General features: G+C 49.2%; 1 protein-coding gene across 6 annotated transcripts in view; it reads left to right on the top strand.

Moving 5' to 3' along the window:
* Positions 1-24,623, top strand: part of LOC135425175 (discoidin domain-containing receptor 2-like) — a 62,357-nt gene extending 37,734 nt beyond the window's left edge. For 5 of the 6 annotated variants that reach the window (XM_064677188.1, XM_064677189.1, XM_064677184.1 and 2 more), the window contains exons 6-17: positions 32-137; positions 2,721-2,907; positions 6,759-7,005; positions 8,200-8,292; positions 8,777-8,934; positions 9,172-9,367; positions 11,186-11,430; positions 14,454-14,575; positions 14,937-15,134; positions 18,601-18,835; positions 20,931-21,080; positions 22,252-24,623. In XM_064677188.1, the coding sequence (XP_064533258.1) occupies positions 32-137; positions 2,721-2,907; positions 6,759-7,005; positions 8,200-8,292; positions 8,777-8,934; positions 9,172-9,367; positions 11,186-11,430; positions 14,454-14,575; positions 14,937-15,134; positions 18,601-18,835; positions 20,931-21,080; positions 22,252-22,392 (2,078 nt within the window). In that variant the 3' untranslated portion in view covers positions 22,393-24,623. Of the gene's footprint in view, positions 1-31; positions 138-2,720; positions 2,908-6,758; positions 7,006-8,199; positions 8,293-8,776; positions 8,935-9,171; positions 9,368-11,185; positions 11,431-14,453; positions 14,576-14,936; positions 15,135-18,600; positions 18,836-20,930; positions 21,081-21,865; positions 21,904-22,251 lie in introns of all 6 variants that reach the window. The other variant, XM_064677185.1, reaches the window with a different exon arrangement.
* Positions 24,624-25,212: the final 589 nt, after the last annotated feature.

The following is a 25,212-nucleotide window of genomic DNA, read 5'->3' as shown; positions in this document are numbered from 1 at the left end:
TGTTTCTGAGGTGTATGGCCTTCTTTTTTAGATGGTTTGGCATCCTATAGCATCCCTGAAGGAGGGACAATAGCAGCTCCTGGCTTCCCCATCGTTTATCTGAATGACTCAACCTACGATGGATACCAGGAGCGCAGGTGGGAGAAGTTGTCCTGTTCTCTCTCTGTCACTGTGCAGATTCTCTTCTTTCTTCTCACTCTGTCACTACTATCTTGTATCCCAAACACTGGGAGCTGCAAGTTCTCCAAAGCACTGTGGCTTTGTTATTCCAGGCCCTTTGGCACGTTGTCAGTTGGTGTTTTAAAGGAGGGCTCAGGATGTATCAGATTCATTTCCCCCAGCTGACAAAGGCTGTTGGCTGGAAAGAAATAAGTTTTTATTATTGGAAGGTGTTTCTTCTCTTTAAAGAGATGACTGTTCTTAAATATCTCAATGTTCTCTTTACTCATAGCTTCAGTCTTTACATGATGTGACCATCCTGATGTCTGATTGCCTTGAAGCCCTCATGGCTCTTGGTCTCTAATTGTGATCATACTCCTTGCCCTGATTTCTCTGTTGGTTCAGGTAGAGCCTTTAGCTGTCATTGATACTGCAGATCTCAAATTGCTGCCACTCTTCTGTTGCCCCAGACTGGAGTGGCAGATCTGGCTGGACCTTCTGCCTGTGCAATCCCAGTGTCCCTGGAGCAGATGAAGGTCCTTCCCCTGTTCGTTGCCTGTGTTGCTTCTGCAGTTTGACCCCTGACCTGCACTTTCTAGCAAACTGCATCTCAAACTGTTGCAGGAGGTCTCCAGGGTAAACTGAGCGTCCAGGGAAGTGCACAACACCTGAACTCTAGGCCTGCACTTGGTACCTGTGAGCCTCTGGAGAGATTTGAGATACTGTTTTTGAAAACAGAGCTCTGATGGACTCGAAACAACTTGGAAAACTGCATCACTCCCTGTGAGAAGCTCCAGGTCAGCAGAGGCACCACTGCCCATGTGGTATGAGAGGATGGTGGCTGATTACTTGGGTATGATGCTTTTCCAATTTGGAGTCAAAAAGCCTGAAGTAACTGGATTTTGACAAGGTCTGTTAATTTTTCCCGTCACTGAGGTGAGTTAGGTAGGGTGGCATGTTTTGAGGTCTCTGTGGTTTACCCAGCAGTTGGCTCTCATGGAAGGAAGGTGCATTAAGAGTCTGTATCTGAAATGTTAAATAACTGGCTGAACTCAGAACATTTAGTATGACTGCTTTCTTTGCTATAAATACAGATTTGAGTGTGTTTCAATGGCTTGAAACCTCAGGCAGACTTGGGCATGGGTATCCTGAGAGGGCATATCCCTACCAGGGCAGGAATTGCCTAATGACTGATCTGACAGTGTCTCTTCAGTGACCTGGTGTCATCCATTGACTTGAGGTGTTTTCCTTATATGTCCTGTTTCAGCTGCCATTAACTTTCTGTAAATTTTTACTGTTGCCTAATTTTTTTTTATGCTTAAAGGTGATTTTTTTTTTTTTTTTTGGTAAGCTTATTTGTATTCTGTCATGCTGCAAGTTAAAATAACAGGTTGGGAAGTACATTCTTCATGCTTGTAGGATGCTGGAAGATACCAGGTAGCAATGTCTTTATATGTTGATATCTGATACTTTCAAGCTGTGCTGATGTAGCAGAGCTTGGATATCCACAAAGAAAGGTTTCATGTGCAGCAGTGAGCAGCTGCTGTGTGTAGCTGTCCAGCACTGCTTAGGAAGTTGGGTCTGCTGGGGAGTGTTGGGGAGCTGCAGTTTTAGGCACAAAACCCAACCTGCTGAGCAAGGACTCTCTCAGACTACTTAACCTCTAGTTCATGTGCCCAACTGGCCTGGAAGCAGGACTCTGCCTCTTCCAGCTGTTAATCCTGGTTTGGAGTCCAAAGGGATGTGTGCCTGTACTCCAGTGACAGGGACTCAGCTGGGGTGGACTCAGAGCTGCAGCCCAGCCTGGCTTACAGAGGCTGCCCAGAGACAGGGGAATGAAACTGGTGCAGGGAGTGAGTTCAGGCACTGACACAGCTGAGCTTTTGCACTTTCCCTGCTGCAGGACAAGGGACGTGGCAGGGCTGGCTCCCAGAAGGGTCAGGAGTGGACCACACTGTCCTCTCCTGCTCTGGGACAGTGCTGGAAAACTGTATAATGGGCTCTGCACCCTCAGATAGGAAGTGGAATGAGGCAGGATCCTGACAGAGTCTGATGAGCCTTAGAAACAGCCAATAACACTCTTCTCTTGCACAGGAAGAGCCAGAAGTGATCCCAGTTAGAACTGTCTGTGACTGAGTGAGCTGCCCGTGATCTCACTACTCCTTTTCCTGCTTTTCTGTGCCTGCCTGCAGATCTTCCCCCACAGGTTGCCCCAGGGCAGGCTGGAGCAGTGGTCCTCCTGTGCAGCTGCAGGGTGAAATACTGCAATTCAGGCTGTGTTTGGAGAACAGTTTTCTGTAGTGTCAGTTTTTGCTCCCAAGAGGCTCTGTGCTCGTAGCTTGGCTTTGCTGTCAGTGCAAAAACTTCTGCCTTTTAAAATTTTAAAAGCCCAGCCCAAACAAAATGAAGGTGATGTTGCATAAGAGCAGTGAATGAGTTCTTGTCCAGGGTGGTTTCAGAGTAAACTAATATTTTCCTGGTACCTGTTGAAAGCCCTGTGTGGTCTCACACTGGAGCTCCCCTGCTGCTGCTCTGGCTGACTGTGGGTTCTCCCTTGCCAGGCACCTGTATGGGGGGCTGGGCCAGCTCACAGATGGTGTGCTGGGCCTGGATGACTTCACCCAGAGCCACCAGTACCGTGTGTGGCCAGGCTATGACTACGTGGGCTGGAAGAACGAGAGCTTCAGCACGGGCTCCGTGGAGATGGAGTTCCAGTTCGACCGACCACGGAACTTCACCTCCATGAAGGTAAGTCAGGGTGGTCCCTCTCCTGGGGGGCAGGCTTGGGGGCTGGGTGCTTCCAGTCTGCCCCTTTGGGTCATAGAATCATAGAATGGTTTGGCTTGGAAGGGACCTTGCAGGTCACCTCATTCCACCCTCTGCCATGGACAGGGACACCTCCCACTAGACCAGTGTTTCAAGCCCCATCCAACCTGACCTTGGGTCCTCTTCCCAAAGCAGGAGGATACAAGGTGCCCGACAGCAGAATTTGAGCTGGAGATGTCCCAGGTTGCCAGTGTAGAAAGGTGAAGTAGGGGAGCACTTGCCTCTCCAGAGCTAACATGGTGTCCTTTGAGCATTTGGTTTAAAGGCATTAAAAGCAGACACCTGAAGCACTGCTCAGGCAGCCAGGGTGGATTTAGGGTCTAGGCTCTACTGTCTAGGGACTGCCTGACCCTTGAGGTAAAGGAATGTGATTGTGCTTCCATTTTGCCCAAGTGTTTCTCTGGATGCCTCCTTCTGTGCTTGTGCTGTGGGAAATTATTTAAGCACACAGGAAAAGCACGAGCTGAACTTTGAGTCTGTAGTAAACAGCAGGATCTTTTAAAAATGATTGGTGGCTTTTCTTGTAGAGATTTCAAATGAAGGAGAACCCACCACATCCTTAAGTAAATTGTTTTGGTGGTTACTTACTCTGGTTTTATTTTGTCTATTTTTAACTCGCAACCGTTGGCTCTTTGCCTGCTTTCACTGGCAGAAATAAGAGTCCTGCCTCCTCTGAAATCTGCTTGTACACTGTGATTAAACAACTCTCTTAAGCTTTGCTTTACTAAACTCAGTTGGCTGGACTTCTCAGTGCCTTCCTGCTGAGACCCAGGGTCATTTTTGGAGCTATCATCCAGTGCTTGCTTTCTTTGCTGGTATTCTTTTAGAGGTACAGAATCTGGATCCAAATCCAGGCCTTCCATCAAATTGCATAAAAGAATGGGACCAATTTCCTGCTTCTGGATGATTCTTTTTGTTTATGAATCTTGTGATGATTTTAGTCCTCCAAACCAACCGAGAGGGAGCCAGTGGTCATTTGGATTTTAGTATCATGCTAAAAGCCAGTTCCAAGTTACTGGTGTCCAGAATAAAAGTCCAGTGTGGAAAGCATCACTTACATTTTTGTCCCTGAGTTCGGTGCCCTGACATGAGTCAGTCCTGAAAGCTCCAGATTATTTTTGGAAACTCCTTCCCTCCCCCCCCCCCATTTAATTTATTTTATTGGTAGTGATTCTGCTGTCTCTTCCAGATCATTGAAAAACATAGCAAATAATTTTTATTTAGGAATCCATTCCTGTTTTATAAACACCTAGAGAACAATTTATACCTTAAAACTTTGTCAAACTTACTAGTTGACAATGTTTAATCAAATTACTATAATAAATGAGTCCATACTGTGCTAATTGGAGACAGATGCTGTGAGTAAATCAAAGCCTTCCAAGAGTCTGTCATGTAAACACAGCCATCCTGATCAACCAAACACATCATCTTATAAAAACAGCTACTTCATCTGGTATTTCATTATAAAGCTGTTTTTATTAGCATAAATTAGTCTTCATTATTGATTGAATGTTGTCTGTTTCAGCTTTGCATTTATTTTGTACAGGCCAGGTGGTCTATGAATAATTTTTGTATCCTCTTACCTGGTAGCTTTATCCCAGTCCTCTGAACTTTTCCAGTATCCAAGAAAGTATTAAAAATAAATGTTAGCAAGTAGTGCAGCTGCATTGCAAAATACTTAGGCTTGAATACTGTAAAATTGGACTTCAGTAGGAGGTGTTTGGAATAGAAAGTGTCTCTGTATCAGTCCAAGTTGTGAACATATCCAGCTCCTGTCCAAATATGGCCCAAATTGTATATTCCAGGCATCAAGCTTTCCTGCCTTGTTATGGATGACTGTTTCTCCTTATTGAATAATGTTGTCTGAGCTTCATCTGTTCCTAATTATATGCAAATACTCTTCTTTTGTCCTTTTACTGCTCATCAGGCCTGTTCTCCTCATTACTGCTTCACTGCTATTCACTGCAGGACCTGGCAGGGGCCAAGCAATTAATGGGGTTCAAAGCTGTGCATAGTTTGGAAACTGTTGTTGTCACAGTGGCAGTACACTCCAGTCATTAGGAAATAATTCCTAGAGTTCTGGGAAGGGTTGGACCTCTGTGGCTATGAGAATGGAGCAGGCTGAAGACTTTGAGCCACCTTATTCCTTTTGGTTCCTGGTCACTGGGGTCCAGATCTTCAGGTCTGCGTGGCAGAACTCACTGGTGTGTGTGTTAAAAAGGGAGCAGGGTAAGATTTGCACTGCAGACACAGTGGTACAGCATAGATGATGCTTCCAGGCATTGTCCCTCTTCCCAAAGCCTCCTTCCTTGGAGGTGCTGGAGGCCTGGGAGAGCACCAGGAGTTTGGTGCTCGTGTGTCTGCAGTGCCACAGCCCAGGAAGATGGAGATGTCACCTTTTGGTTTGGCTGCAGCTCAGGAGCAGGGAGGGAGAAAGTTGCTCCCAGTTCTTGGAGGGTAAAACAGAGCTCTCAGAGAGGTGTGAAGTCAGTCTGGGAGGTGTTTGTGAAACCCTTGGTGTGGAGCTGTAACTGGGAGCTGAGAGGAGATGCCTCTGTTGCGGTGAGGTGTTGGTGTGGCAGCACAGTGACTGCACTCACATTCCAGTGTCTTTAGCTAAAGCACAGATGCCACTGCAGCAGGGACAGCCTGATGAGGAGCCACCAGGACAGGCTGATGGATCCAGCCTTACATCATGATTTCCCAAAAACTCACAACCTTAGCTGTCTTCCAGGTGCAACCACAGCAGGACAACTGCTGTATGTCAGGGGAATTTCTCCTTGAGCTTGTACTTTTTAATGGTTTTTTGGAAGAAATCAGCTTAGACTGCACGTGTTGAAAGCTTCCTAAGTGCTAAAGAAATTTTGAACACTAAGTTAGATTGGTTTATTGGCACAGATCACTTGTGATGTCTGGTAGCTCCAGCTGGTGCCTCAAAAGAGGGACCACAGACAAAGAAATCCCGGGGATCCTTCATGCAACAGTCCAGACCAAGAGCAATATTAGGGTCTGGGTCTTCTCACTCTTCATTGCTTCACTGTTTCATTACCAGGAGGCTGCCCCATGGTCACCTTCACCCTGACCTCTGAGGTGGGTTTCAATCAGTTCTGTAGTCTGTTGTAACATGGTTGTTACAGTTCATAGACCACCAACTATGGGCTGTTATTAATTAAGTAATATTTAAGCTGCAGCTCTGGCCTGTTCTAACTATTATTAATGATCAAATTCTTCAAGTTTTGCTACAATCCATCTTTACTATTATTAATGATTAGATTATCAGCTCCAGGGTTCACTGTAATCCATCTTTGATTTATTCAACAGAACCATGTAGTTCAGATAAAGTTCAGCTTGTGACCTAACAGTTCCAGCTGCTTATGTCAGGCAAGCACTTAGCTATTCAAATAACATCAAATTTTCAACACTAATAGAGTCTAAAGCCTAGGTGTGTTTTTTCTTTCCCCTCTTAGGTATATGTTCAAGGAGAATTGATCTGTGAGGCTTTAGATCAGTACAGGGTTTGTTGGATTGATTTTTTTATATGGGCCTTTTGAAGAGCCTGCCAAAAGGTGACCATTAGTGTGGTTTTTGCAGGTAAAGTTTTAGAGCTGCTTCAGAACTTTTTGCACAGATGTTCTCATTGCACACTGTGAGCTCCAGTGTGTTCATACAGGGAGATATTGGGAATGGAAAATTTTCATGAATGGAAAAATCCTTGAGGCTTGATGTAGGTGTCAGTAAACCTCGGGTTGATGGATCTGTTCTCTTCTTCCAAGGTGCATTGTAACAACATGTTCTCCAAGGGGGTGAAGATTTTCCAGAGGGTGGAGTGCCTGTTCAAACCACGCCTGATTGCAGACTGGGAGCCTGAACCTGTGGGGGTGGCCACAGTCCTGGATGACAAGAACCCCAGCGCCAGGTTCGTGACCGTCCCCCTGAACCAGCGCGTGGGCAAAGCCATCCTGTGCCGCTTCTACTTCGCTGACACCTGGATGATGATGAGCGAGATCTCCTTCCAGTCAGGTGAGTGTTCCTCTGCCCAGGCAGGTCTAGGAAAGCACAGAGAGCAAAAGAAGTGTGGAAGTACAGGATGTGTGGGGTTAACAGAGTGAAGGCACTGTGGGGCCACACAGTGGAAAGGAGGAGGTGGGACAAGTCTCCAGTGGATGCTTTTCAGGCTGATGCACATGTACAGGAGCATGACCAAGGCAACCAAAAATTGGACCATAAGAGCATTTCTTCTTTTTGAGACAGTTCATAGAATCATAAAATATCCTGAGTTGGAGGAACCCATCAGGATCATCAATTCCAACCCCTGGCCCTGCCCAGGACACCCCAACAATCCCACCCTGTCCCTCAGAGCATTGTCCAAACCCTCCTGGAGCTCTGGCAGCCTTGGGGCTGTGCCCACTGCCCTGGGGAGCCTGGTCAGTGCCCAACCAGCCTCTGGGGGAAGAACCTTTTCCTGAGATCCAACCTGAGCCTGCCCTGGCCCAGCTCCAGTTGTTCCCTTGAGTCCTGTCACTGGTCACAACAGTGAAGAGATCAGTACTTGCCCCTCTGCTTCCCCAGTTGCCTGCTGGTTATGAGGTTGATTTTTAGTTCTCTTTACCAGGTATTTTGTTATGACTAATTTTAGTAGATCTACAAATGATGATTGAGTTAGCAGATTATTAAAAATGAGAGGCTGACTATTTTTTTTTTTCTCAAGTCTTAACTGTGGTGCAGAGGTTGGTGCCATGAGGTGCTTTAAAAGGCTCTGGAAGGGAAAGGACAAGAGTCTTGGAGAAAACCACCAGCACTGATGGTGAAATGAGCTGACTGTAGCTAATCAGCTGTAGCAGGAAGACATTCCTGAGGAAGGAATGCTCTGGATGCTGCTTGTTGCTGAGCTTGCTGACAGCAGCCCCTCCTGGCTACTCTGTCACGTGTGGGGCCAAGCAGGCTGTTGGTCCAGTCTTAGATCATGCTAAAATGGAAAAAAGGCTCTTGTTCAGTGCCCTGTGTGTGGCTGAGCTGAGGGAAGGCCCTGCACACACTCTGCTGTGGCCGGGCTGTACGTGCTGCTCCGTGCAGAGGCTCATCCTGCAGGTGTGCTGGGAAGGGCCCGGGAATCTCTGCTCAGGCTGTTCCTGACCTGCCTGGGCCTTAGCCCAGTTGGGATTGGCAGGAGCAGGGAGGTTTTGTTGCACTGACACGTTCCCTTCCCTTCCCCAGACATGGAGAGTGTGAATCCCAGTTTTGTGACGGCAGCAACAAGCACGACGGATCTGCTGGAGACAGAGTACAACGTCACTGAGGGGACCTGGGGTAAGGGTTTCTGTCCCTTAGCCATGCCAGGGGCTCAAGTGCTGGGGGATTTCACAGTGCCATGCTAGTGAATGTGGTCTCTCCCTCCACTTCTGGACAGCTGGGGATGGCCTGGTTATTGCACAGGGCACCATCCGACAGGCTCAGGTTTTCTTCCCTCAGCTGGCTGGGGCTGCCTTGGAGCGTGGGCTGAAGGCATATGTGCAACCAGTGAAGCTCTGAACACTGTCTTCTCTAATATGGATCCATTGCAGGGCCTGTTCTGCTAAGGACAGTGTTTGATTGCAGAAGGTCTCTGCACAGTTCTTATCTGTGAGCCTCCAAAACCAGAATTTCTGATAAGAGCAAGATGTGAACACAGCTAATGGTTGTGTTCAGGGAGCTGCCCGAGACCTTTTCTGTACCAGACTGCAAGAGGTTGGCCAGCACAGATAATAACCAGTGCTTTAACTCCAGATTCTTCTCTGTACCTCTGTGATTGCAGAAACCACCTCTTCTGTGACCAGCACCTGGATAGGAGAGAAGGCAGATGACTCCAATACCTCCATCCTCGTGGGCTGCCTTGTGGCTATTATTCTGCTGCTCCTGATGATTATAATCATCATTCTTTGGAAGCAATATGTTCAGAAAAGGCTGGAAAAGGTAATACAGTGGGGCTGTTTTGCAGACACAAGTTCAGTACTAATCATTAACCCTGATGAGCTCAGAATTGTGCAAAGCACGAGGTTTCCCCAGCTCCACAGAGCAGCTAAAGCTGTTCTCACAGCAGGGGAGGATGCCAGCCCTATCCAAGATGTTACTGGAAGTTGCTGTGGTTGCAGCCAACACATTACTTAAGAGCTGAGCAGGGCCTCAGTGTTTTTCCCCTCTCTCCTGCAGGCCCCACGTCGGATCCTGGAGGAGGATGCAACTGTTCGCCTCTCCTTCTACAGCTACACCATCGCCAACAACCAGACCCAGATCCACCAGTCAAATCCCACCTATGAACGTGCTTTCCCACTGGATTTGGAGTATCACCAGCCAGCTACGCTACTCCAAAAGCTCCCAGAGCTCTCCCAAAGTGCAGAGGATTCAGGTAATATCATCAGTCTCTAGAAGTTACGTGTTTATTCTTCCAGTATTTCCATCAGACTGTAAAATGTGCCACTTCTCAGTGTCTTAAGTTCTCATCTTTGACTCCTGTGCAATACAATACTTAACCCAGGGACCTCAGGCAGTATTCTGGAGCTCTGGAACTTTTTGGCATATAACTGTGACAGCTGGAGCAGCAGCCCCACTAGAGGGTGGTGGCCTTTTATTGTTTTATGTGAAGACTGTTTATACATTGCCCAGGTCATCTTTTAGCAGCTGGTTTGGACAGTCACAGCAATCACACTTGGTTTGTCTCATGGCAGTGGAGTGGCTGCCTGCAGCACTCTTGGGAGAAGACCTTTAGCACCTTTTTCTTAGAAAAAGCAGAGGAAAATGCAGCAGGGAGTTGTCAGTGGTGTCCTTGCTTCCAGCCCTGGGGAAGCTTTTGGACCCACGCAGAAAGGAATGTTTCCAACAGTGTTTTGTACTCAGCAATGGCAGTGCTGAGCAGTGGATGGAAGGGCAGTCCCATTCCTGCATTCCTCACCCTGACAAGTTGCTAAGATCCAGCATTATACTGCACAGAGAGACTGATTGGATTGAGTGAGGGTGTGAATTGGAAGCAGAACAAAGGTTCTGTGTAATACTGACCATGCAGGGAGTTAATTCTAAAGTGCTATCCCATGATGTTTATGTGAAGAAGCTGTCAGAGTGAGTGGGGTGTGCTAAAGAGGATGTGGGAAATGGAAGCCTTGATCAGTTCTTGTTCCAGAAGAGAATCCAGAGCAAGTTTGGTGTCACAAACAACATCCCTGCGTCAGGTAATGGGAACAGATTGTATTTAGGATGAATCAGAAACAGAAAATCAGGCTCACCTCTCCATGTCTGGACAAGACCTGTAACTCTCATGACTGACTAGAGCAGGCTGTGTTGAACAGGAATTTGGTGGTGGCTCACAGGTATTTTGGTGTCTGCAGAAATGTGGCTTGTTCTGGTTGAAGCCCTGGTTAAAACCAGGCAGTGTCTCCCATGTGGGTGTCCCTTAGTACAGTAGTAGGTGTGTATTACAACCTGCCCCAGAAAGGGGGGGGGGTAACCCAGGTTCTTATTAATAAATCCCTTGGGGTGGATTAGAGTGAAACGACACTGAATAATCGGTGTTGGAAAACTTATATATGTAGGGTTTATTTTAGAACAATTTTGTTTCAAAGGTAAACAGGTATGTTGCCATTTTGGGTGTTATCATCTATATCTCATCTATAGCAATATGGCATAAAGAAAACCTTTAGGGAAAATGCATAAGGGAGAGAAAGGAAAGACAGGATAAAGGTAAGGGAGAGTAAGGGAAAGAAAAACTGAGAGTGGAAAGATGTCTATAGTCACCACCCACAGGGTCCAGAGATGGAACTTGGGAGTTGCAGCTTCCATGTCTGTTAGTTGAAGTGGTGGCCTTGACCCGTTGGGGGTGAAGGAGGGAAGCCCCCACAGTCAGAGAAGTTATGAGTTGTTATATCCATGAATGGTGTCCCAGGCCATGCCTCGAGCCTCCAAGGTCTGCTGGGCCTGGTAAACAGGGCTCTTCTCGCCTTTTCAGGGCACCTCCAGCAGCACTGGCAGGGGGGATGGGTCCAGCTGGCTCTTCCCAGCCTGCAGAAGTCCCCTGGGAATCCTAGAATGCATCAATCATTAACCATTTCAGTCTCTGACAGCGTGCAGCTGGGCTGAAATCCCAGAGGAACTGCGAGGACTGAATATGGGATTGAGAGCAGTGCAAGCTGGTCCTAAGGCAGTCTGACATCACCCCTCTCTGGTTTGCCCTCAGTGTGCAGTGGGGACTATGCTGAGCCCGACCTGACCAAGTCCACCCCTCACCAAGGCTTCCAGAACAACGTCCCTCACTACGCCGAGACCGACATCGTGCACCTGCAGGGCGTCACCGGCAACAACATGTACGCGGTGCCCGCCCTCACCGTGGACTCCCTCACCAAGAAGGACATCTCCGTGGGGGAGTTCCCTCGGCAGCAGCTGCGCCTCAAGGAGAAGCTGGGAGAGGGGCAGTTTGGAGAGGTACAGCCCTTCTCTTCCTCTGCTCCACCCAGAGAAGGGAGGTGCCTGGTGGAGCTGAGTCTCCTGAGCCGCCTCTTGGTGGGGCTGAGGGTTCTGCATTCCATTCTTTGCTGTGGGAGTGGTTGGAACAGTTTGCCCTGGGAGGGCTGTGGGTGCCCCAGCTCTGGCAGTGTTCAAAGCCAGGCTGGATAAGGGCTTGAGCAGCTGGATGGCTGGTTGTAGTTCCTGGGTGCTTTCCTGGATGCTCTCCATTGGGATACACATTCTGGGAACTTCTTAAGCGAGTGTCTTGTCACCCCTTCTTGTACAACCCTGGTGGTAATTTTATGTCTTTGTTTGTTAATTTATCAGAAGTAATGTGGAATTGTGTGTACTCATCAGAGTATTCATCACTGGGGAGGTGTTCACATCACAGACACACACACACATTTTTTCTCCCTTTTTTTTTTCTCTGGACTTAGAGGACTTTGGATAACTGGTTGTAGTTCCTGGATGCTCCTCAGTTAAGTCTGAGCAGTGGTCTAGTGGGAGGTGGCCTTGCCCATTCTGTGGTGGTTGGGACTAGATGAGCTTTAAGGTCCATCCCAACCCCTTAACATTCTATGAATCTATGATTTTAGTTAATATGTTTGCCCTTGGGGAAAGCTGATGTTCCCTAGGCCGGGCCACAGAGCCCTGTTCTGCAGGTGTGAGGCTCTGCTTGGTACCACAGGAGCCTTTCTCAGCAGATGAACTTTGCAGACTTTTCTGTTTTGCTGTTTATATACCTATTAATGACCTTATGGAAAAGGGCTGGGGGTGGGAATTCAGCTTCACATCTTCCATGGGCATCTCAAATGTGATGGCTGTCACCCACCTTTAGGCATGTGAGTTTGAAAACTCTCTGGAGTCCAGCTAAGATGGATCCTAGCTGTGTAAAAACAGCTTTCCCATTCCCAGATGAAGATTCTGGGGATGCTCTGCACACTCACCCAAGCCAAGACAGACATTCCCAAGCACTGTGGTGCCCTCATTCTCCACCATTGCTGCTGCTCAGGCAGTGTGATGCACACATCTGTCACCCACCAAGCTTGCCCTTTGCTCCTTGAGCTCCTTTCAAGCTGTGAATGTTGTCACCCTGCCTTTTCTTCTCTCCCTTCTTCATTTCCACACCATTCCTAGTTCCATCCTGAGCAGGTCTTCCCCTCTCCTTCTCTCACTCTTCCAGTGTCATTTTTTTCTTCCCAGTGTTTGTTCACTCCACCTTAATTCTACCTGTCAGCCACATTTTGGCAAGCACAGCCCTTTACTGGCTGCTTCCTCCTCTGGATGTGCCCATCTTTGCAGTTCCTCCCTTCTGACACCACACCTCCCCTATCCCAGCCCCTTCCCTGTCCCCTCACTTCTTCCTGGCTCACTCTGTGTGCTGGGAAGGTTCTGACATCCTCAGCCTCTTCACCTGGTGTCAGTGTGCCCCTTCTGCTGTTACCTGGATCCTGCCCTGTCTTGGGCTGTGCTCCAAAAGTGAGACAACAGAGGGTTATTTTCTCATTGTTTTGCTTCTGGTTTCTCCTTTCCTCTCATCCCTGTCCTTCTGTTAACTGTAAGAACTCCTCCTCTCTGTTGATGGGAGATGGCTCTCCCATCTCCATTTTCCTTGGGGGTGGATTCAGAGCCTGTTCCTCTCCTCACATCACAGGCTCTTGCCCTCACCTTTGCAAACGTGCTGCCCCACATTCTCTCATCTCTCCTTCTCACCTCCCTAGTCTTTACCAAACTTTTCCCCCTGTGCTCTGCTGCACTGCTCTGGCTCAGTGTGCAGCCTTGTTTCTGGAAGCATGGCTCACCTGCTTTCACCTCTCCACTCGAAGCTTCTTTACACTCAATCTTTTTTTTTCTTCCTTGTTCCTAACCATCCCCTCTCTGGACTCAGTGACACATTACCTGCACTTGGAATACCTGTGCTTGATCCTGTGGCTCTGTTCCTTGTTCCAGGTCTCGTGGCTGTATTTTCACCACAGCAGATTGGTGGAATTGCAGCAGCATTTTTGTGCTTCTCTTCCTGTTCTGCATGTTTGTCCCATTTTCTGTGCTGTCTCATTTTTCTCCTCACCATGTTTTGTCACTGAAATTCTTGCTGCTTTTTTCATACAAAATTCATCGTGCTCCCATTACATTCCCCTCAGTGCTGCAAGTCTGACTGACACATCCAGTCTGCTCCCCTCCTCCAGTCCTTGTTCTATCCACACAGTCAGGTCTGGCTGCTTTCCCCACCCAGGTCTCCATTTGGATACACATTCTGGTAACTGCCTAAGCAGTCACCCCTTCTTGTACAACCCTGGCAGTAATTTTATGTCTTTATTTGTTAATATATCAGAAGTAATTTGGAATTCTGTCATCAGAGTATTCATCACTGGGTGAATGCACCGGTGAGGTGTTCACATCACAGACACACACATTTTTCTCCTTTTTTTTTTCACTCTGGAATTAGAGGACTTTGGATAACTGGCTGTAGTTCCTGGATGCTCTTGAGTTAAGTCTGAGCAGTGACTCAGGCCAGGCTGCAGGACAGTTCTGGGCTCCTGTGCCTGGTGTGAGGTGCTGTCCCTGCCAGCCCTGCTGCAATTGTGCTCTTTGCCTGCACATGCAGAGCAGACCCCTCCAGGCTCAGGGGCCTTTCTGAACACCTCTAGTCTGTACTGGGTGAACTGGATTGCCCCAGGAGGCTGCTGCACCAGTCTGAGATTGTGCACAACATCACAGATTCTGTGAAGAATTCTTGTGAAGAAACACAGGAACTCAGTATGCTGGAGACACATCTGGCTGCAAGCCCCGTGCATTCCTATGCCTTGGGCCCTATAGTGTATGAACATCTTTGTCCAGGATCTAGGACCAACCCAGGGGTTGTTTCTGATCAGAACTGTCACCTTCATTAGGTCATTCACTTGCTCATTCTGCCAGCAGTGACCAAACCAGTGGTGTTGTTTTCCTCTGGTTTTCCGCCTGTTCGTGCTCTTACATCTGCTCTGCCCTCTTCCCTGCAGGTGCACCTTTGTGAAGCTGATGGCCTGCTGGAATTCCTGGGAGTCTCGTCCTCAGAATTCACTCACCAGCCAGTTCTTGTAGCAGTGAAAATGCTGAGGTCAGATGTCAACAAAACAGCCAGGTAAGTGCACCTGCAATACCAACCAGCTGGGGAGGACAGCAAGTACTTTCCAAGCAGCAGCTTCACACAGAGGACTTCTGTAAAAGTGTCATGTGTCTCTGGTGCATATTCTGTGTGTTCATGGAAGGAACAGGACACAGCAGGGAGTGGGGGATAGGGATAGCTGTAATATCAACCTGAAATGTTGTATTAATCCTGTTCCCTGGGAAAGGGGCAGTGTACAGAAGCACAACCAGCTTTCGCACTTTGCCGTGTGCAGGAGTGTAAATGGCTCTGACTGGGATGTGCTCACATGCCTCTTGTGCTTTCCCGAGGCAGAGGAATAGTTTAGGATGTTCAGCCACGTTTTCTGTTTTACAAGAAACGATTTCCTGAAGGAGATCAAGATCATGTCCCGGCTGAAGAACCCCAACATCATCCGGCTGCTGGGGGTGTGTGTGCGCGACGACCCCCTGTGCATGATAACGGAGTACATGGAGAACGGGGACCTCAACCAGTTCCTGTCACAGAGGGAGATCTACAGCAAGTTTGCCATTTCAAACAATATTCCCTGTGTCAGGTAAGGGGAGCTGCCAGTTTTGGGATAAATAACAATAGAGAGCTGCCAGTTCCATCTGCTGTGCCCTCCAGGCAGTGACCTTCCTCCAGCCCAGCCACTGCCATGGCACATGGACAACTAGTCCTGCTTTGTGTGGGAGGTTGTTCTTGAGGCCCCTGGAAGTCTGTGTTCCCCTGAAGTGTCCCTGACTGTGGGCTGTTCTGGTCACAGTGACCATCGTGATGTGTTGTTTATTGATGTGGCCATCTGTTTATGTTAGTATTTCATTAATATGAGAAGCCAGTTGCATTACAGCAGGAATTTTGGGATGAAAATCAAGAATGTCTCTTAAGATTTTAAGAATGTTCATATGTTCTCTGGATGGCTGATAAATATTGCTGAGTGTAGAGCTTCACTGAGGAAAAGATTTCATCAGCCTACAGGAGGAGAATATTTGGCAAAGACAACCATTTTCTGTCAGTGGTGGCACTTGTCTCCCTCCTCAGTGGAAGGATTAAATCTGACATAAAAGCATCCCTGCTATTGCAGAAATCCTTTCCTCAGAGGAGAGTTGTGTGCAGGACTAGCATGTTCTGCCTGATAAAGAACCCTGCACTGCTCAGGAGCTGTGGCACTGCTGAGCCTTTGGCATGTTCTCCCCAAAGGATTAGGTGGATTTGTAGTTCAAGCACGAGGCAGTTTTGTGCAGAGCCAGTTTTGAGGTGCTGGACAGAACATGACTGGGTTGGGTTTTACCATGTCCAGGCAACACCACAGTTGCTGCCAGAACCTGTCAGTGGTCCTCTTGGGAGTGCTAACCTGACATCCTGCAGTCAGGACACACCGGGAGCTGCAGGATGAGAGGATTTGCATCTGACTAGAGACATGTTCCAGCTCTCTCCAGTCTTCTGCCCTTCCTGCACATCAGAAACATCATTCACCTTTAGGCTTGTGGCTTCTTTTTCCCTGGCCAAAGCCTCAAAATGTTCTTTCTTCTTTATCTCCTCTTCACTTCTCATCTGACTTCAGCATTGTCACTCACATTGTTCTTCCTTGGTTTCCATTACTTGGCTCTACCTCTAGTTTTTCATTCTCTCCTGCTGATCCTTCAGCCTCTTTTGTCCCTCCAGCCAGACACAATGTCACATTAAAGGCAGCAGACTGGCTCAGATAGCTGGGGTTGTTTACTGAGTGACATGAATCCCCCTGCCAAAGAGAACTCCTTGGCTCTGCTGGTGCTCAGGGTGTCTCATAGATGTGACAAGGTCCAGCCACCCCACTCGTCTCTCAAACCCAGTATTTGGTGCATCAAATGTGGTGACCAGCCCTTTCCTGCAGAGGGGTCACACATTCTCTCCTTCTGGCTCTTTGGTGTTTGAAATGCATCCCCCTGCTGTCCCTCTGGCTGTCTGCTCAGAGTCATTTAGGCTGGAAAAGCCCTCCAGGATCATTGAGTCCAACTGTACCCCCAGCACTGCCAAGGCCACCACTAAACTGTGTCCCCAAATCCCACATCCACGTGGTTTGTAAATCCCTCCAGGGATGGTGGCTCCCACCGTTGCCCTGGGCAACCTGTGCTAGGCCTGGACAACCCTTTCAGTGAAAAATTTTCCCTGATATCCAACCTAAACCTCCCCAATGCAATTTGAGGCCATTTCCTGTCCTGTCACCGGGAGAAGAGCCTGACCCCCACCTGCTCCAACCTCCAGGGAGTTGATGGGAGTGAGAAGGTCCTCTCTGAACCTTCTTTTCTCCAGGCTGAGCCCCCCCAGCTGCTTCTTCACCAGCTTTGTTCTCTTCCAAAGGCAGGTCTGCCTTTCTGCCTTTGGGGTGTTGGCCCCGAGGCACGACGAGGACTCTGTGTGTCCCATCCTGTCCCTCTGTGTGTGGAGCCACTCGTGTGGACCCTGCAGAGCTGGCTGAGCAGGGGGCAGGAGCCAAGAGGAAGCTGCTGATGGGATCCTGGCCAGGCTGCAGGTGGGACAGGAAAGACAGGGCTGCTGGGGTGGGAAGAGCAGCAGCCCCAGGCAGGGAGAGGCACAGCTGAACGTGGGATCCTGGAGGCTGTGCCACAAGCCAACAACCAGCTTAACAGGGGACAGGAGGGCGGCCAAGTTCCTTCTCTGGGGCCTCAAGAGGCCCACCCTGATCAGGAGCAACATGGAGCTGACTGTGGGACTGGCCCAGGGGTCACCCAGTTGGGTTGTGGTGTCACCACACTGAAGGGCTGGGAGGGAGGTGGTGCCTTGACCCTCCAGCCAGGGCTCTGCTGGGCTGAGGGGCTGCCTCTGGATCACCCTGGTGATAGCTCAGCTGCTGGTTAGGGTAGATTGAGTGCACCTATTATTGTGAGAGGCATTACAGTGCTGTCATTCAGATAACATGATAGTGCTTTCCTCATTGTACCTTAAGGGGGCTTTTAAAGGGGAGGAAGACTTGTTATAGGGACAAGGGACAATGGTTTTAAAATGAAAGAGGGTAGTTTTAAATGAGGTGTGAGGAAGAAATTCTTCCCTGTGAAGGTGGGGAGGCCCTGGCACAGGTTGCCCAGAGAAGCTGTGGCTGCCCCATCCCTGGAAGTGTCCAAGGCCAGGTTGGACGGGGCTTGGAGCAACCTGGGCTAGTGGGAGGTGTCCCTGCCCATGTCAGGGGGGTGGAACAAGATGACCTTTAAGGTCCTCTCCAATCCAAACCATTCTACCATTCTGTGATTGTCACCAGAACACAAAGAGAAGGAAGAGTAAGTCTTTCTTATTCTGACCCTTATCAGAAAAATACTGTGAACAGTTTACTAAATGTGTTCTGATGAGCTCTTGGTCTTGTGAAGCATTTGAGATGCACAGTGGGAAACAGAGCAGTGGTGTGTGGAGAATGCTGAGAGTCTGATGGTCCAAACTCTGTCTGTGTATCATGTAACTTTATTGATGCTATCTTCGTTTTGCTAATGGGAGAATTAAAATTAAATTAGATGGAAAATGCATCTGTTTTTATTTTCAGTAAAGCTTAACATATTTTTTAAAAATAGTAAGCTCTCTTTTTCATGTGGAGTGACGTACTTATGTTAATATAAGCACACAGTAGTGGTGGTGTTTGAAATACCAGACTAAGTGGCTCATAAGATATGAGATTCTGAGATTGTACAGCCTAATTTTTCATGTCTCTCTGCGAAAAGCTGGTGCTTTGATGCACAAACTCTTTGAAAATCTCAAGATTAACGTTTGATATTGAAAAAAAAATAAAATCTAAAGGATGTCAGATTCCAAGGGCCTGAATTTCAGGGACAGCTTGCCTGTTCCTGCTTAGTCAGCTCAGGAGACTTAGTCTGGCAGGGGAGGCTGTTTGTGCCCTGAAATGAGACAGTTTAGTTCCACTGTTATGGCAGAAAATAGTGACAGGTCACTGTAACACATGAAATGCAAGGAAGAGTTGACTGTGGGGAACTCTGTTGATTTTTTTTTTCCTTCTGTTTTGTTTTCCTTCCATGCAGCCACTCCAACCTGCTGTACATGGCCACCCAAATTGCCTCTGGGATGAAGTACTTGGCATCTCTGAACTTCGTGCACAGGGACCTGGCAACTCGCAACTGCCTGGTGGGGAACAACTACACCATCAAGATTGCAGACTTTGGCATGAGCAGGAACCTCTACAGTGGGGATTACTACAGGATCCAGGGAAGAGCTGTGCTGCCCATTCGTTGGATGGCCTGGGAAAGCATCCTCCTGGTAGGGGCTGCACAAAGCCTCCCTTTATTCCTTCCTCTGATTTCCACTGTGCCCCCGAGGCAGTGACACTGCTGTGCAGTCCTGACAGCACCAAAATGTGTGCTGGAGGTGGCCCCAGGTGAGGAGTCCATCGGGTTGTGTTGGACACAACTCATATCCTGGGAAGGGAGTGTGTCCTTGCAAATACAACACAGGTCATGGAATGGTTTGGGTTGGAAGGAACCTTTGAAGGTCATCCAGTCCCACTCTCTGTCACAAGCAGGGACAACTTCCACTAGAACAGGTTGCTCCCATCCAGCCTGGCCTTGGACACTTCCAGCCACAGCTTCTCTGGGCAACCTGTGCCAGGGCCTTCCCACCCTCACAGGGAAGAATTCCTTCCCAATATCCCATCTGACCCTGCCCTCTGGCAGTGGGAAGCCATTCCCCCTTGTCCTGTCTCTCCATCCCTTGTCCCAAGTCCCTCTCCAGCTCTCTTGGAGCCCCTTTAGGCCCCTTTTAGGCTCTGGAAGAGGCTCTCAGGTCTCCCTGGAGCCTTCTCTTCTCCAGGCTGAACACCCCCAGCTCTCCCAGCCTGGCTCCAGAGTGGCTCTGGCCTTGGAGCATCTCCATGGCCTCCTCTGGACTCTCTCCAGCAGCTCCATGTCCTCCCTGTGCTGTTCCCCAGGGCTGGAGCAGCTCTGCAGGGGGGTCTCACCTGAGGGGCAGAGGGGCAGAATCTCCCCTGTCCTGCCGCCCACGCTGGGGGATCAGCCCAGGGCATGGGGGGGTTTCTGAGCTGGGCCATGTCCAGCCTGTCCCCCACCAGCACCCCCAGGGCCTTCTCCCAGGGCTGCTCCATCTGTCCATCCCCAGCCTGGATTGATCCAGGGGCAGCACCAGCACTTGGCCTTGTTGAACCATTGTCCCCATGGGCCCACTTGGTCTTGTCCATGTCCCTCTGGATGGCATCCCTGCCCTCAGCCCTCATCTGGGGCCTGACTTCTGCTCTGTGCCTGCCATTCAGGATTCCTGCTGGAATTGTAAGGAAGTTGCCTTTCTGTGTTAATTTTCCCAGCTGGGAAGCTCTGAGGGGCAGGGGCAAAACTTGCTGAGTTTCAAGAGCCAAGTCTGGTTTTGAGCTGGGGTTTTGTTTCGTGTTTAGGGGTCCTGCTGTCTCCCCTCAGGAGACTGTTCCACAGCCCAAACACACCCAGCCTGGAGGCACTTCCTTAATATTCAGCCCTGTATTTCTTTCTCAGAGCAGTTGGTGTGAGATCACTTGGTTGCATTTTTTTTTTTTACAACATGCTCTCCAGGTACCCAGAGAAAGTTGTAGTTCCCTCTGCTGTAGAGGCTACCAGAAGTCAATCCCATCTTCCTTGTGTGAACATCTTCCAAACCTTGACAGACTGCAGGGGTTGCCAGATAAAGCCTGGGCACTGCAGGGCTTGGATGTTTTCAGCCCCAACAGGCCCTCCAGCCCCCAAGTGTTCTGTGTTATTTTCTGAGCAATCCTTTTTTCTCTCCACGAACACATTGTTCCAAACGCAGCCAGTTCGGGCACATTTTTGGAAGACACAAAGCAGGGACAGCAAGCACACTGTCACTGGCTTCTTGATGTGCAAAAATCAAAATGATCTCAGGGTTTTCTCTAAGAGTCTGGAGTCTGCTCCAGCTCTGCTTTCACCCCCAGGGATTTGCTTTCCCCTTCAAAGGCTTTTCTCTGTTCAGAACCGTTTCAGGTGCAGGTAGACAGTGGCTGTCCACCCTCCAGCTCATTTTCTGCTGCAAACACACTGTCTCAGGAGGGCCAGAAGTCTCTGGCTTTCTCTGGGATCTGCTCCCTGTTGCAACAGGTTTGCCCCAGTGAAAACTGCACCTTCTTAGAGCTGTCCCGGGGGTCCCACGACTGTTCCTGCCCCACAAACAGCCATGCCATGCCTTGATCCCTCTGTGTGTGGCTGAGAGCAGCTCCCCTGCTCTGCTGGGAGCATTTTCCCAGGTGTTGATCCTGCATCCTTGTGTTCAGCTGCAGAGGGTGCAGACTGAAAGGGGTTTTGCTGAAAGGGGGCTGTGAAACAACCTGGACTTACAAGATGCTTTCTGTCCACAGGGCAAGTTCACCACGGCCAGCGACGTGTGGGCCTTTGGGGTGACCCTCTGGGAGATGTTTGTGCTGTGCAAGGAGCAGCCCTACAGCCTCCTCTCGGATGAGCAGGTCATTGAGAACACGGGGGAGTTCTTCAGGAGCCAGGGCAGGCAGGTGAGGAAGCAAACACAGCTCCTTCCTTCCCTGGAGCTGGTCCCATCCAGGTGGATGTTCCCAGGGGCTCTCTGCTGGCCTTACCTCATCTGCAGGAGTCTCTGCTGCCACTGCTCAACTTCTCACGTGTGTCCTGCCTCTCCTCCCCTTTATCTGGGCTTATTGCACCAACTTTCCTCTCTTGGAGTCCCACTGGAAGAATCCCTTGGCCCTGTCCAGTGCTTCTTTCTTATTATTATACTTCACTCTGCCCTGTCCTTGGCTTTTCCAGGCTCTCCTGCACAATTCCTTTGTCAACTCTCTCCCCCCAGCAATGCCTCTGAAAGATGAGGAAGCACTTAGGGAGGTGGGGAAGGAGGATTTGTAACTTCCCAGGGCTTAGGTACTCCCTGTAGTATCTCCACATATGCCAGGAGGCCTTTGGCCATCTCCAGTTGCCGAAGGGCTTCCCTGTGTCATTCTGTCCCCTCTCACTCACTCCCAGGATTGTGCACCCCACTGTTGCTGCCCTCACTAGATACCAGTGATGATGCAGGACACTCCAGCTCCTCAGTACCCAAAACTGGAATATCAGTTCAGAACAGTTCACTGTTCTCCCAAAAATCACCTTTAGCACCAGAGAATTAAGGGAAATAAAATGATCGGGGGGGTTAATCACTGTCTCTCAATTAATCAAGAGCCTAAAAAATATGAGCCTAAAAAATGAGAGGGGGAAATAAAATCATTCTGCCAAGCTGTGCTGTAGAAAAGCTCTAAAAGGTGTTTTTTCTGTCTCTGCTAACAAGCTGTCATGATGCTTAGAAAGCCTCATGGGTTGTCTACGGTGAGTTGAAAGTATTTGGATTTTATTGTGGTAAATTTGGTTTTGGTTTGTGTTTTGCTGTCTCTTGGAAGAAAAATCCCTCTGAAGCATTCATGTTTTCTGGGAGACAAAGGCCTGTTTTGTGACCAGCTCATCAGACAAGTTGGCAGAGTGTCCATGGTGCTGTTTGAGGTGGTGTCAGGGCCCCGTCCAGGCTCCACTGCCAGGCTCAGTGACTGGATTTCCAGCGCTGCATGGTGGCTGTGTCTTGTAATCCTGGAATGGAACTGTCTGTTGGTGTTACTTTAGCAAAGGTTCAGTTGTTTTGTGCAGGTCCCACTGAATTAGCTGTCACTCTCTCCCTTTCAGATCTATCTCTCCCAGACTCCTCTGTGCCCTAACCCTGTGTTCGACCTGATGCTGAAGTGCTGGAGCAGGGATATCAAAGACCGTCCCACTTTTGACATGATCCACCACTTCCTGCTAGAACAATTGGAATCAAACATTTGACTCCAGACAGAGAGACAAACTGTCGAGAACAGAGTGACTCTGGGGTCTCCTTGCCTGTTCCTCACAGAAGATGGTCAGGCCACCTCGCTCCCCTCCCCGACTGGGCCCTATTTAAGTTGAGACGTCCATGGCAGCTGCTCGTTCTATTGGCCATGGTCTGACACACAGGACCAGAGGATCTCATTTGGTTGAAAAATCATCTCCTCTTCTGAATCATTTCCTGGGAATACTGTGAGAGGGGGTTTTATTGGATACTTCAGGCGAAAGGAATGAGTAGAACTCGGAGGGACTTGGAGCTCTCTCCTGGCTGGAAGAGAAGGCGCCGGTCGGCGAGAGCCACTCGAGAACAGGTTTCTGGAAGGAAAGACTTGAGCCTTCTAGAGCTATTCCATTAAATCAGATGGAAGTCTTGTGCACATTAGCAAGTGTTTCTGTGTGCTCTTGCTACACACAGTAGCGAGAGGCCAGAAACGTCTGGAGCTGGGAAATGGTTTGATGGACTCGGGAACTGACGGAGCATTTTTAGCAACCCTGTGGGAGTGACACTGCCAGGGTCTACAGAGGATGCTGAAACAAGAGTCCAAGATGATGTTCTGTTTTCCTGTGGTTGTTAAGCACTGCTTTGGTTATATATGTGCGTTTTCCCCACACTGGATTTTTTTTTTTCTAGAAAAAAAAATAATTTTGAAAATGAATGTTTAAAGGGTCATGGGAAGGTCACTGCGGTAGAAGATCTTCCCCTGACCTACAAATTAAGGCTAGGTAGGGAGTTTGTATTGAGAAGTAGCTGATACTGTACTACTGTCACTATGTAGATTTATTAACCTAATGAACTTGTAGCCACAATGGACTGATGTGCAATTAATCCTGTATAATTACCCATCAATATGAGATCTCTTAAGTCAATGCTGTTACGTGTGAGAGGGAACTCAGATTTGGTGAAACCGGGTGGCTGAGAGCAGAACCCTCTTTGTCACTTGTCACAGCTCACGGGGGGGACGGGAGCAGCTCCCGGGTCACCCCGGCACACGTGTGTCTGGGGGCACCCACACGTGTGTGCCTGGTGTCAGAGGTTCCTCCCCAGGTCTGCAGCAGGTTTGTGCCATCAGCTGGGCAGGGGCAGCTCGGCCAGGCTCTGTCACTGTCCCCTGGCCCTGGGAGCTGGGCTGGCACATCCCCTCAGGGGGTCTGTCCTGTATTTCGGGTGCTCCCCGTGCAGCGCGGGGCCGGTTACTCATTGAACTTGGGGTTGGTTTGTGTGTCGTGTCACAAACAGCTCATTCTCTGGAGGGTTTTAGAGGGCTCTGAAGTCCATTTGGAGTGAGTTAGAGAGTTCAGTGTGTTTCTACAATAAATCCATTGTGGATTTACCAGGTGCCTGGGGAATACTCTGCTATTCCCTCTTTAATCGTTTAGCAAGATACTTAGGACCAAACCAAACATTTCATAAGCTGGGAGAAGATGAAAGCTCAGCACTTGGCTTCTTTTTTTTTTTTTTTTTTTTTTTAATAAGCAGCATCCAGCATAGCATATATTTCCAGTAAAGATGAAAAAGATAATTTTTATCTTAGCCACAAGCACAGATGCCTGGCTGTCTGTGCTGCGAGCTCTGCGAGAGGGCACTGCTGAGAGAGGCAATGTCTGAACAGTTACAACACAGGCATGATTGTGTGCAAGGAAAAACCCTGCCTCTGAACTGGCAGATGCCAGGATGGAGTGTGGCATGGCTGTGTCTGCTCCCTGGGCACATCAGACTCCCTGGTGAAGTTCCCCAGCCCGGGAAGGGCCGTGCCCGGGGTGTCCTGTCCTGGCTGTGTGGGGTGTCCCCATGTGAGCTGCTCCTCTGAGCCCCTTTGTGGCTGAGCAGCTGGAGGGCCCAGGTCATCTCACCTTCCCTGCCCAGGCTCAGGTGACCCTCACCCCCAGTTCTTTCCCCTGTGGCTGGGGGGGAGCTGCCATTCCCTGTGTGTGCCATCTCTCCGGAGCTGGGTGGTGGGAGCTGGAGTTGCTGCAGCCTGTTGGGCACCTGGCAAACCACTCAGCCATGGTATTTCTGGAGTATTTCTGTCCTGTCCCAGAATATGTACCCCAGTAACACACAGCCCTGTGCTGTAAAGTCACCAGACAGGCTCTGTGCTCCTGTTCCATCGGGATGTGCTGTTCCTCCAGTGACATGTTGACATACCAAGTTTCTCTCATATCAATAAATTCTAATGATAACCTTGACAAAAGCGAATTTCTACTTCTTTTTTACCCAAGTATGCCCTGAGCACTGATATTTTGGTGTGATTGTTCAGTAGCTCTTTGGTAAGTGTGTGACCCCCAGATTTGGAGGGAGCAGCCCTTGACCATCTAAAGAAATGAGCTTTGAGGGGGTTTCTGGAAATGCTGGAAAGGTGCCAACCCAAGGCCCCTCGGGCTGGTTGAACCTGGAATGGTCTGGGGTTGTTGGTTAGTGCTGCATTTCAGCAGGCAACTTGTCATCTTAGTGTTAAGATCAGGTGCTTTAGGCTTTGTAGGTCCCTTATCAACCTGTCCACTAAAAGCTGAGCCAATTTTGAAGCTCCTTTGGGGTGCTCTGGGCCTGACCCATCTGGGCTTTGAACATCTCCAAGGCTGGAGATGCCACCCCCTCCCCTGACCCTGTCCCAGGGCTGTTCTGTGCCCACAGAGGAGAATTTTTCCTTGTGTCTGCTGGGCCTTCCCCACGTGTTTTGTGCCTGTTCCCTCTTGGTCTTCCCCTGTGCATCTCTGAGAAGAGCCATCCTACCCCTGGCACACCCATCCACCCTGTGGACCTCACACTGCTGGGCAGTTTTG

This window comes from Pseudopipra pipra, chromosome 20, assembly GCF_036250125.1.
Source record: "Pseudopipra pipra isolate bDixPip1 chromosome 20, bDixPip1.hap1, whole genome shotgun sequence".
NCBI lineage: Eukaryota > Metazoa > Chordata > Aves > Passeriformes > Pipridae > Pseudopipra > Pseudopipra pipra.
This window is presented reverse-complemented; position numbering and strand designations above follow the sequence as displayed.